Source organism: Dama dama, chromosome 30, assembly GCF_033118175.1.
Source record: "Dama dama isolate Ldn47 chromosome 30, ASM3311817v1, whole genome shotgun sequence".
Taxonomy (NCBI): domain Eukaryota; kingdom Metazoa; phylum Chordata; class Mammalia; order Artiodactyla; family Cervidae; genus Dama; species Dama dama.
Genome location: NC_083710.1, coordinates 87046707 through 87060223, shown reverse-complemented (window position 1 = coordinate 87060223; position 13517 = coordinate 87046707). Strand labels below are relative to the sequence as shown.

At 48.1% G+C, this 13517-nt stretch overlaps 1 protein-coding gene across 2 annotated transcripts in view; it reads right to left on the bottom strand.

Annotated features, from left to right (window-relative positions):
• Positions 1-13517, bottom strand: part of MYO16 (myosin XVI) — a 505809-nt gene that overhangs the window by 88307 nt on the left and 403985 nt on the right. For both annotated transcript variants that reach the window (XM_061133099.1, XM_061133100.1), the window contains one exon: positions 8708-8810. In XM_061133099.1, the coding sequence (XP_060989082.1) occupies positions 8708-8810 (103 nt within the window). The remainder of the gene's footprint in view (positions 1-8707; positions 8811-13517) is intronic.

Genomic DNA, 13517 nt, shown 5'->3' with positions numbered 1-13517 from the left:
TCCATCACCAACTCCTGGAGTTTACTCAAACTCATGCCCATTAAGTCGGTGATGCCATCCAACCATCTCATCCTCTGTCGTCCCCTTCTCCTCCTGCTCTCAATCTTTCCCAGCATCAGGGTCTTTTCCAATCAGCTCTTCACATCAGGTGGCCAGAGTGTTGGAGTGTCAGCTTCAGCATCAGTCCTTCCAATGAACACCCAGGACTGATCTCCTTTAGGATGGACTGGTTGGATCTCCTTGCAGTCCAAGGGACTCTCAAGAGTCTTCTCCAACACCACAGTTCAAAAGCATCAATTCTTCAGTGCTCCGCTTTCTTCACAGTCCAACTCTCACATCCATACATGACCACTGGAAAAACCATAGCCTTGACTAGATGGACCTTTGTTGGCAAAGGAATGTCTCTGCTTTTTAATATGCTATCTAGGTTGGTCATAACTTTCCTTCCAAGGAGCAAGCGTCTTTTAATTTCATGGCTGCAGTCACCATCTGCAGTGATTTTGGAGCCCAGAAAAATAAAGTCAGCCACTGTTTCCCCATCTATTTGCCATGAAGTGATGGGACCAGATGCCATGATCTTAGTTTTCTGAATGTTGAGCTTTAAGCCAACTTGTTCACTCTCCTCTTTCACTTTCATCAAGATGCTCTTTAGTTCCTCTTCACTTTCTGCCATAAGGGTGGTGTCATCTGCATATCTGAGGTTATTGATATTTCTCCCAGCAATCTTGATTCCAGCTTGTGCTTCTTCCAGCCCAGCGTTTCTCATGATGTACTCTGCATGTAAGTTAAATAAGCAGGGTGACAATATAAATAAATAAGCAGCCTTGACGTACTCCTTTTCCTATTCGGAACCAGTCTGTTGTTCCATGTCCAGTTCTAACTGTTGCTTCCTGACCTGCATATAGGTTTCTCAAGAGGCAGGTCAGGTGGTCTGTTATTCCCATCTCTTTCAGAATTCCCCACAGGTTACTGTGATCCACACGGTCGAAGGCTTTATGGGTTTTCTGCCCATGGTCCACTTTCTGTAGTTCTTTATGGGTTTCCTGCCCGCAGTCCACTTCCTGTAGCTCTTCATGGGTTTCCTGCCCGCGGTCCACTTCCGCATTCCCCCGTGAGGGGAACAGGCCGTTCCTCCCCAACATGGCGGCACCCCTGCCTGTGTGACCGCAGGACACACACAAAATGGGGCTCACCAAAGCCCTGCTGACAGAGGAGAGGGGACTGATTCCTCAGACGTGAAAAACCGGGTTCTCAGGAGGCATAGCCCGCTCTCCCTTAGCGCTGACTGAGTGCCAGACGCTACGCTGAGCTTTCTGCTTAACGAGGCTGAGAGGGAAAACGCAGAATCGCTTTAAAAGAGACGAGCACCCGGAGCAGCAAGACTCCACTGCGCATGCTTCCGTCTTCGAAAGGTGCTTGGGGTGAGGAGGAGAGTCCTTCATTCAGCCATTCAACACACACAAGCTGAGTGTCTGTTCTGACCAGATCTCTGGGGGTATGATTGTGAAACACACACAGGCACACACGTGTGTGTGTAAACATATAAGAAAAAAAGAGACGTACTATCTGTCCTCAGTATAAAGGGAGGCACACTGTCCAAAAATCAAACATCTATAATGTTATTTTTAAAGACTGAGTGAATACACACCAAGCATCCGGGGTAATTATCTCTAGGTGGTTCAGTTAGTGATGGGTGTGATCTATATTTTCTTCAATTTTCTCTATTTTTCAAATTTCTTACAAAGATCGAACCCTTTGTAACAAAATCACCATCACATATGTGTGTATATGTATGTGTTTAGAACCTGAGAAAAATGGAAATAAATATATGTGCACATATACAGTAATTCCCAGTCATAATGCACACACTACTAAGAGATACTCTTAGATACCAATTTTTTATTATGCTCAACAGTAATAATGCCATAGAAAGAGGAGGAACATGAGAGAAAGAGTGGTTTTATAGGCTATTTTCTAGCTTGTACTTGTGGTTGATTTACAAAGTGCTCCTCCAGTAATAAAACAAAGGCTATAAACCATTAATTTATTGTACTAATAAGAGCCAAGGGCCCTAATACGATTGTCTCATCTTTGAAGATGTAAAGAAAGTGGAGCAGGTTTAAAACTTGAACAGTTTCTTGCTCTTACTTTTATTATCTTTTCTCTACTGGACTATTTTAGATTAATGAAATAATAAATCCTTCATCCAACTGATTTTATTTAATGTTATGGTAAAATGTTAATCTTGCAATTCTCAGCACTGTCAGAGTGAATCCTTGTGAGGCCATATATTTCAGAAAGACATGCAGTGGAATCTAGGCCATGCCTTATGTGAGAGGACGTGGAGGATGAAACCTGCCTCAGAGGAAGATGACGAAGAAAACAACGACCGTAATGGCTCTGGCAGTGAGTAAGCACAGACAGGGAAAGGAGACTTCACTGAATCTGGGGTTTACTTTCTGTTAGTTCTTTTGGAGTCTCTCCCTTTTCTCTTCCTTGAAGTGAAGTGAGGTGAAGTGAAGTCGCTCAGTCGTGTCCGACTCTTTGTGACCCCGTGGACTGTAGCCTACCAGGCTCCTCCGTCCATGGGATTCTCCAGGCAAGAATACTGGAGTCGGTTAAAAAAAACTACATTTAAAAAATCTTTTATTGGAGTTCAGGTGCTTTAAAATGTCATGTCAGCTTCTGCTTACAGCAATGTGACTCCACTGTGCATATACATATATCCCCTCTTTTTGTGGATTTTCTCCCCATTTAGGTTGCCATGGAGCACCGCATAGAGTTCCCTGTGGTACACAGTAGGTTCTCATCAGTTATCTGTTTTTGTGGTATACAGTAGGTTCTCATCAGTTATCTGTTGTATACACTGCTGTTGTCTAGCCTCTCAGTCGTGTCTGACTGTGTGACCCCATGGACTCTAGCCCGCCAGGCTCCTCTGTCCATGGGATTCTCTGGGCAAGAATACTGGAGTGGGTTGCCATGCCCACCTCCAGGGGGTCTTCCCAACCCAGGGATTGAACCCGGGTCTCCTGCATTGCAGGTGGATTCTTTACTTGAGCAAGTCATCAGGAGCCCTCTTGTGTCTGACTCCCCATCCTCACGGTGTCAGAGAATGCAGGAAGTCTCCCTGAGGCTATCATCTCAGCTTCTCCTTCCAAAAGTCCTGCGACAGGCGTCGCATGGAATGCCTTTCCTCGTCCACGAGGGTCCCCTCACCCCAGAGTCCTAGCACTCTCTAGAACGACAGTAAAAGCCATCCCTGTAGAAGCCTTGCTAAGCGGGGGGCTGCCCTGAACAGAGAGATCTGTTTCTCTCTTCATCACCCTCCAGATGGCTTTAAAATGAATATAGCATTCAAAGAACTACACAGAAGACAGCATCCCCTACCCAGTTGATTCATATAAAATGTGTGAAAATCAGATGATACCATTTCTTTTTCCACTTAGAATTAGTTTCAGAACTTTCCCCCTCTATGGAAGTAACACAGCATGGCTAATACAGGCCCGCCCATCGCTGCTGTATGGCATGAGAATCAGGCAGAGAGGGTTTGATAAATGAACATCGACTGGACGGATTATTTTTAAAGGTACCTTTTAAAGTGGGACCGAATTAAACATGTATATATTTAAATAAATGAAATACCTGAGTGATTTTAAAAATACCAAATAGCAGAAAGTTAATAACGAGTGGGTTCATTTAACTTATTTTCAAAACTGTTTGATTTTTTTTTCCTCCACAAAAGAAGTAATCTGTAGACTTTTTGTTTCATAAAGAAAAATACGTCTGGTGAGACTCAAAACTGTCCTGGAAGTCAGTCCTGTAGTGTCTACTCGAATCATTTCAGGAAACTTCTATTGCTTTCTGAGCAACGTACTTAAATTCTGCTTTGAAATAAGGATAAAGCTCATCCAGCATGTTTTTAAAATTTGTCATTTCATGCACATGAACAAGAAACCGCCAAGCACTGATGCCTTTCTAGTCTCACAGTTTTCCTTCACGTCTCATCGAGTTAAAACCACCTTCTGTTAAAGCAGTAATGTTGATAACATTAAGGAAGCAATGGCAGGACTGAGTCTGCCCAAACTGGTGACTTGTGGTCACTTGTGGTGACCAGCTCAAATCCTGTGACGATTCCTTGGGAAAGTAAGGGCCGGAGGCGTGAACTATCCAACAGGTTAACTGCTCTTTTAGAAACAAAAGTGCTTTAGGAAAAGCACTGTCCATGTGACTCACAATTTTTTCATACATGCTTAAAATAATTAAATTGGCCCCATGCAATATTCCACTTAAACTGTATTTAGGTAGTAATTATAAACTCTAAAAATCATCTCTAATTACAGAAGTAATCCACGAATTCATTTCACCTTCTAAATAGAGACACGCTAAAATTCCATTTGACTCTCATCTCAAAACCATCCTTCAGACGTTAGTGCTCTTAGGTTTTGTGAATTGTTCCAGACTTTAAAGATTCATACAAGTCTGTGTATCTATGTGAGTGCTTAGTCTCTAAGTCATGTCTACCTCTTTGCAACTCTGGACTGCAGCCCGCCAGGCTCCTCTGTCCAGGGATTCTCCAGACTAGAATACTGGAGTGAGTTGCCACGCCCTCCTCCAAGGGATCTTCCCAACCCGGGATCAAACCCGAGTCTCTTACGTCTTCTGCACTGGCAGGCGGTTCTTCACCACCAGTGCTACTTGAGAAGCACACGTCCGCATAGATAAGAGTCGTTTGGTTTCTTATTGACAAAGACTCATTGACCGGCTGGGCAAGTCTGCCCAGAGCACCTGCCTGTGAGATGGCCTTGCTGGAGACGCAGCAGTCCAGAGGGCGGACACGGCCTCCTCAAGGCGCTCACTTGCTGGCGGGGGACAGACAGGCAGCGGCTCGGTAGGAGACGGTCTGGGTGACCTCAGGGGCGAGGACACGAGCGGAGGACGGGAGGCGGGGACAAGGCCCGGCCACCCGCCTGCTGGGGGCGCCGCCACTTGGTTCGGCAGGACGGGTCTCCGCCTGCCTCTGCCCACGGGGTCAGGGCGAGGCGAGCACGCCCGGGGTGGCACCTGGACCGTGGATGCTGGCCAGCCCTGCGGCATCCCTGGGTGCCTGGAGCAGCCAGGTGCCCGCTCTCAGACTAGAAAGGACACTGAACACCAGACTGAACCAAACATCTCCTCCCTTGAGCCCAGTTTCTCTCTTCTCCCTTTTCTCCTTCTCCTCCCTTTCCTTAAGTCAGGACCCAGCCTCCCAAAGCCCTGGCCGTGGAAGGGTCAGGGGGCTGATGCTCACTTAGGAAAGATTCCAATCAGAACTGGCAGCAACGGCAAGCAGCCAGCTTGTTTTATCTCCATCTACCGGGTGCATGAGAAACAGAAAAAAGACACTAACCGCAGGAAGCAATCTGCGAGGCTCATCAAGGAACCTCCCAGTGCCTCTGATCAAAGCCCCGGTCTGGAAGCATAACCTGTGCCTTTCAAGTTCTGTCGTCCGAGTAAAGGGGCCTTCAGTGGCTGCATTAAAAGATACAGATCGGAGCGAGTGCAGCGGAAGGAACCCGCCACAGAAGAGCCAGGGCTGGTCCCGGCGAAGGGCCTTCCGGCCGAGACCAAATATTCGCCCCACCTTGCATTTTGACCAGGAATCCGAGCTCTAAGGCGATTTCCTCCTGTCTGCAATGAGGATATTCCTGTTCGCTGCCTCCTCTCTTTCTTCTGGGTTAACTCAGATAAAACAAAGCTAAGGAAATAAATAAATAACACCCTCAGAGTTGTTGTAACAGACTTCCAGGATGAGAGGAATCATTACTGATGAGATTTCAGAAATTCTAAGGCCTCGCGTACTGACTCCAAACCCACGGCTACATGAACAGTAAACAGCACACGCAGATCACTAAACAAACGCTGAAGGGAAGACGACTCTCTCTCCTCGTACGCAACAGAAGACCCCAGTGTTCAGTACTGCGTAGAGAATTGCTCTAATGTGCGAAAGAACACGAGCGATGGAGCTAGAGCCCCTGAGCTGATGCTGTGCAGGTTTCCTGCACGGGTTGTGATGGATGCTGGGGAGAGAGGAAGTGATCTCATAGGATCCTCAAGACCCATGAGAGCCATGATAAAAGATCCGCTTTTCAGTTCAGAGAACAGAATTTCTAGCTAACACTCCGTGCAGATTCCCGCAGCCAAGGATGACTCCAATTTCTTCCTGTTCGAGCGTCGCTTCTAAGCGCCACGGAGGAGACTAGCCATCAGTTTCACGCTAACCATTCGGAGCCAGAGGATGCATAAGGGCTGCTTCCTGGAAACATGCTGGCCTCTTAGCAATCTGAGGACCATGGTGTCTGAACGAAACCACCCATTAGGACCTGCTGCTGCTTCAAACATTTTCTATTTAATCCTCGTCCTTGTTAACCTCTCACAAGAGAGGGGTAACAACTCTGCCTGTAACTTTCAGCACATTTCAAACAAATGCTTTACTGAGGGGTCTGGCTTTCTAGGTAAGAAGTAAGATTAAAAAAAAAAAAAGTTGTTTGCCTTCTGACTAGTACAAGAGTGAAATAGGAATAAGCTTTATTTCTCTAGAGTCAATAATTTGTCTTATAGCATAAAGAATATGAAAGGTTACATCTTAGAGAAACTGAAGAAAGCCACCTTTCCTAATTATTCAAGAAGGAACGCATAAACAAATGCGATCTGCAAATGAATACATTTCTTCTTTTCTTTGGCCTCCTTTAGGGAGATTTAAAAAAGCCAAGGAAAATAAATTAGTGTAATGAAACGGGAACTTGTCCCCGTGTTTTATTTTGATGTACTTTTTCAAAGGCCCAGTGTGCGTGAGGTTCAGTGTCACACCATACCCAGCAGCAAAGTCGTCCTAGCAGACAGAGGAGGGCCAGCTGCCTGGCTGCCCTGGTTTGTCCCCTGGGCCCCCTCCCTCCTCGTGTGACCCCAGACTCCAATCAGGTGTCTTGGAGGACCTAAAGGCTGGTCAGGTGTTGTGGTTCCTGCCAGTCCCTCTCTCAGTGGAAGAATCTTCCCAGATCCCTCAACAACTCAACAGTCTTTCTCAACATTAATAAAAGTACATCATCCTCATCTGTGTTTGTTAAAGAGCAAAATGCAACAGGAAAATCTCTGTGTTCCGTATTCACTTCTGTTCAGTTGTTATTCAGTTGCTCAGTTGTGTCTGACTCTTTGCAACCCCATGGACTGCAGCACGCCAGGCCTCCCTGTCCATCACCAACTCCCGGAGTTTGCTCAAACTCATGTCTGTTGAGTTGGTGATGCCATCCACCCATCTCGTCCTCTGTTGCCCCCTTCTCCTTCTGCCCTCCATCTTTCCCCAGACATTGGCTTGAAGTTCTGAGAGTGAGTCAGCTGAAATGACTTCACTACCTCCAGCTTGTGGAATGATTCCGCACGCGAGCCCCACGTCTGATGCCACTGACTCCTGCGTGGCTCGCTGACTTCACTCTCTGTTAGCAATTCCTCCTTCCTCCTCCTTTTTTTATCCTGTCTTTTGGCACGGATGTGCATCTGTGCCTACTACAGGCTGTGTGCGCGTCCTCCTTCAGACCGCTATTTAAAGTTCAACTCCGTTATTAGTTAAAAAAGAGAAAGAACAGGAGAAAGGATAATGAAGAAAGCCTGGGTGGCACTGACAATTAAATCGTTACTCATCCATGCTAAAATGCTAGGTTCTTGGTTCTTCATCATGGACGGGTGAGGATGCTGGTGTCAACCCAGGGCTCAACACCTGCCTTACCCACCCTGTCTTCCCCTTTCAGACATACCAGCAAGTCTGCACCTTCTCTTCATGTCATTTCTGCGCTAAAGCACCCTTTTATGGCCTCATCAACTGTCATACATTTTCCCTGGGAGACACTCTATCTCCCTATTGTTTTTAAAAGATGAGACTTACCTCTGCTTTCCCGTAATTGTTATGTTTTGCCAAAACTATTGGCTACCAAACTCTTTGCCTCTTGTGCAGGTTCAGATGTTTTATAGCTAGAAACTTGTAGGGATTCCTGGTGTCATGGACCCTGATTCCCATGATTGCTCAGTTCTGTTACGTTTCACATTCCTCTTCCTAGCACCAGTCATGGCGGCCTTCTGAGTTGCTTCAGGGATTAAACAAAATCCAGACTGCGCCCTCGGGTTTCTGAAGAGCACGTCCCTCCTCCTTCCTCCTCTGGAAGCATGGCTACCATGCCAGGGAACCCTGGGCTCTGTCAACCACCCCTGTTTTGGTTCCTCTGACTTCTCCCCGTTAGACACTCCAGAAGGCTCTGTTGCCTATGTCGGGGTCTGAGGTGCAGGAACACGCGATCCTGAACGCCTCCCTGAGTCATAAGCAGAGGCTCCGGGCTTCCTTTGTCCTGTGTTTGCTGATGAAACTGGTGAATCAGGGCTGCTGTGTGTTCAGGGACTGCGCTTGGCATCTCTCTTTGCCAAACACATCACGGCACTTTGGTTTTGCTGGTGAGTCTCGGGCAGTGGCAACCCACTCCAATGTTCTTGCCTGGAGAATCCCATGGACAGAGGAGCCTGATGGGCTACAGTCCATGGGGTCGGACACAACTGAAGCGACGGAGTGCGCGCGCACGCACGCACGCACACACACGCACGACGCACGCACGGGCGGCTCCCGTGATGACTCAGCTCACCTACCGGCAACCCTGACCTGCTCCGGTAGGAGCCTGGGGTCACCCACCTGCCACCCGGGGAACCGGCAGTGCTGCAGGGCCAGCCGGCACCTCTCCTGGGCCGGCAGTGTCCTCTCGTTGCCGGGGAGGGTCTCGGCCAAGGGCTTGTACCTGCAAGAAGCAGCGGGGACAGGAAAGCCGTGAGTGAACCGGTCAAGCAAACGATTATTTTCAGCAGCGTTGCCTTTGTTACCCAGTTTTTAAAATCTTCCCTCTTTCTTACTTTGTCCTCTGGGCCCTGAACCCTCCCTGCGTCGTGAATTTCACCCTGGATCACTTGGAACAGCCCTTGTCCTTTACAAGGATGTGATTTTAAAAGGAACCAAATCTACTCCTCAGTCCTCTAATGTACCTTTAATATTACCAGGAGAGATGCAAACCATTTATCAAAAGGGCGTTCGGAGACAAAGAATATGAATTTATTAGTTCTCATTTAGATTTTTTGAATACTCTTAAAATACACCATTTAGAATATTCCAGCATTCTTTATCGATGTTTGAGAGTATCTAGATGTAGTTAGAATCTATAATAAAGGAAGATCAAAGCGCCCAGAAGTCTTATTTAAGTGAGAGGTAGAGAAGTGCTCTCCCCATAGAGTAGAGACTGAGTGCTTTAAATCTTCTAGAAGGACCCTTTATTTTTGGAAAGTTCTTCCAAATAATTAAGTTTCACTCTCTGGCTGAAATTCATGACTATATAAAGTTTTCCTCTGGGTTTCTAAAAAAAAAAAAAATGTCTTTTAAGATTATATGACCCATTTAAGAAAAAAAAAAAGATGCAAAATTTTCCTTTGTCCTTATAGCATTTAACCTGACATGCAAGCAACACAGCATTAGGAGAAGGAGGAGGGGAGGGGAGGGGAGGAAGATGAGGGGAGGGTGAGAACAGGAGGAAAGAGAGAAACGATGGGGCTGTATCTGGTGTGCTTATAATCCTCACATTGGGCCACCCCAGGAACTTACTGCTGATGGTTAAATCACTGAAGTTCTCTGTTAGTTTCTGTGGAACATCTTAGCTTTTCATCTAAAGTTTGTTGCAGCAAATCTGGCATCTTCTACAAGAGATGTTCTGCTTCCCAAGGGAAGCAGTGAATCCCCTGCACTCCTGGCTGCCCACCACCCGCCTCCACCTTCCCCACCCAAGCACTGACAGGGTGGACGTGTCCCGCCAGCAGTCACGTGGGCATGTTCGGTCACCCAATCGAGTCTGATGCTTTGCGGCCCCATGGACTGTAGCCCACCAGGCTCCTCTGTCCATGTGATTCTCGAGGCAAGGATCCTGGAGTAGGTTGTATGCCCTCCTCCAGGGGGTCTTCCTGCCCCAGGGGTTGAACCCATGTATCCCATGTCTCCTGCATTGGCAGGCGGGTTCCTTACCCCCAGAGCCACCTGGGAAGCCCCACTGGCAGCCACACCACATCTTTATTTCTGCAAGTATAGAAGAGAAACTAGGTGTCCATCGTGTGGGGTCGGGGGTTGGGGGCAGTGCAGAGGAACTATGGATCTGGGGCACAGCATAAACCCTCAGAAAATACATCTGTGTGACCTTTTCAACAGCAGACTTTCATTTCCTCTCTAAAATCCTTCTAGCGCTGTCCCCCACAACTCACATTTTATCTGCCCTGGATTGAGCATCGTCATCATCCTGCTAGCCATGAGTCAGGCAAAATAAATACGGCAGCATCAGCAACATCCCTTCCCTCTCAAACCTAGATTTTCGCTCATGTATTAACTCAGGGTACAGAAGGGAGTAAAAATAGCAGCGGAGACTGAACATGCATTTGGAGTGCCAGAGGCAAGGGTCTGAAAGCTCTCGCTCATCGTTTTGATCACATCTAATGGTCTAAGATGATCTGTGGATGATATTCAATGATTATTTTTCCTTTTTTTTTTTTGATATGATAGGCAAGAATATGCTTTCCTACCCAGTAGGCACTGGAGTTGGTATCTGCTGGGGTTTTTTTGTTTTAAATTGGTCTTATTGTGGTTGCTGCAGAACAGAAGAGGGTCTTTCCAGGGTGGCACAGGGCAGAGGAAGTGGGGATAACGGAGGTTGTGTGTGGGGGCTTGGGAACCAAGAGGAAACTGCAGGGGGCGGTGGAGGGGACCACCTGAAGGCGATGGGCGTTCCCCAGAGATGCTGGCACATGACCTGAGGGCATCAGCGGGCACAAAGGGATTGTGTGTTACCACGTTCGAGGGGTTCAGAGGTGATGACTAACATAACTGTATAATGTGTCTGAACAGGAAACAAACTGGACTGGGGACCTAAACCCAGACTCAGGTTTCAGCTTTGCAGCAAATTGGCTGTGAGGTCCTTGGCAAGACACCGAGCAGGAATTCTCCCCTCTCTCGGTACTGCACCTGCGTGCTTCTCAGGATATGACACAAATTCTATGTTGTGCTATAAAGGTGAATTTAATTTTTATCTGTCCTCAAAGTGTGTGATCTTCCCCAGGGCACTGGGTCATCTCTGCACATCGCATGCTGTCTACAGAATTGCCTGTGTGTGGAGAAAGTAACTAGTGGGGTGGCCAGAAAGTTCTTTGAGGTCTTCCCATGAGGTCATATGGAAAAATCCAAAGGAACTTTGTGAGCAACCCAATCAAGGATGGGAGGCCAAGAAACTGGGCTGGAGGAGTGGAGGATGGGGATGGACGTTTCTCGAGCACCGAACAAGTGCCGGGAATTTTCACCTGCTGCTTCCCATGCTCCTTGAAGGTGCAGCATGTCTGGGTGACTACCCTCTTTCGACAGGGAGAAGCTGATGGTCATGGAAATGAAGTCCCTTGCCCAAGCTCACATGGATGATGTTGAATTGTGTTCCCGCCCCGGACCGAATAGATACGTGCGCTTCCCTGACGGCTCAGTGGGTAAAGAGTCCACCTGCAAGGCAGGAGATGCAGGAGACACGGATTCAGTTCCTGGGTCGGGAAGACTCCCTGGAGGAGGAAATGACAACCCACTCCAGCATTCTTGCTGGGAAATCCCATGGACAGAGGGGCTTGGCGGGCTGGGCACAAAGAGTCAGAGACCACGGACGACTAAGCAGAGCACAACAGATACATGGATGTGAGCTGACTTGGAAATGGGCCTGAAGGATGTGATGCAGTTAAGAAGACGCCAGCAGGGAGGGCCCAAATCCCACAGGACTGGTGTCCTGGGAAGAGGCAGAAATGCTGTGTGAAGACAGAGCCACAGGGCGGACAGCACTTGGAGAGGGAAGCGGGAGTGGGGTGATGCAGCTGAAAGGACTGGGGGCCACCCCCAAAGCTAGAGAGAGGCAAGGAAGGGTCTCAGAGGGCCAGGGCCCTGCTGGCGTCTCCGGAACTGTGAGAGAGTCTGCTTCCGTAGTTCAAAGGCCCCCCGAGAGGCCTGATGCAGTGTGAAAGGGGCTGGGCTGGGACTGCACTGGGGCGGCCTGACTCCGGAAGCGGTGTCTCCACCAGCGCCGGCCGATTGAGGTGCAGAGGAAGCCTCCCTGGCCCCAGAAGTTTCCAGAGTAAAAGGGACGAGACTGCGTACAAACGTCTGAAACAGCAAACCCACGGGGGCCACCATTGGACAGGACTCTCAGAGACGGGACTCCTTGGTTCTCTGACCTCTGGGTGACTGAGCCTTCCTCTGACATTAAACTAAGCTCATAATGAAATACAGACTCATTCAAACACTCAGGAAAATCAGCGCATTTCCACCACTTAGCCGGTTACACAATGAAATGAAATCACTCACATTATCTCTTTATTCTTTTATAATTGTCTCATTCTGGAACTCTGCTAATTATCACAGAGAATGGAATTGACATAATTCAAGTATCTGAATACAGTATTAACAAGTCAGAACAAAAGTCTTAACACACGGTGCCTTTCTCTTCTCATTTTATATAGTTCTTTTGACACTTAAAGTGGTATAATTCTGACATTTCAACCGAAAAGACAAAAGCGTCATCTTAGACAGGGTGAGGTACTCTATTTTAATGTAATTAAAAACATCTTGTCTCTGGAATCTGAGTGTCACCTCTAGATGGAGTCACCGGCCCACCCCTGCACTGAAGCTTGTCCTCCTGGTAATGACCACTGCAGAGCCGCACACGGTCCTGGGCACGGGGTGGGGGCCTGCAGAAGGGGCTTCTCCTCGCTGTGCCCACACACCCCTGGCCTCTGTGGTCCAGGAGGTAGTCACCTCCATCCACCCCGGCTGACACCTGCCCTGGGCCCCAGAGAGACCAGCCAACAGTAAGAAGTCAATGTCCACTCTTCCAGCTGACCCCCTCCTGTCTCAGCCCCATCTGGGATGAGAGATGTGACTGGTATCTGGTTCCATGTCCAGAATCACGTCCTCTGTTTCATTCATTCGGGCTCATTCAGTCAACCAACCAAAACTGACTCAGCACCAAACAGATCCCGGGAACGCAGCAGGAAACAAAACAGGCAAGTGTGTTAGTCGCTCAGCCGTGCGCGACTCTTTGCCACCCCATGGACTGTAGCCCGCCAGGCTCCTCTGTCCATAGATTTCCCTAGGCAAGAGTACTGGCGGAGTGGGTTGCCATTTCCTTCTCCAGGGGATCTTCCCGACCCAGGGATCGAACCCGGGTCTCCTGCATTGCAGGTGGACTCTGCCATCTGAGAGCACACAACAGATTCCAGGAACACAGCTGGAAACAAAATGGACAAAAGCCCTTCTCTTCCATGATGGAGACAGAGAATAGAAATATAAATGAGGAAGGAGGTCAGATTCAAGAGAGATGGAACAGGGGAGGTTTCAGGGTGAGCAGATTCCAGCTCATCAGGAAGGGGCACGGCCCTCTCTGGAACAGGAT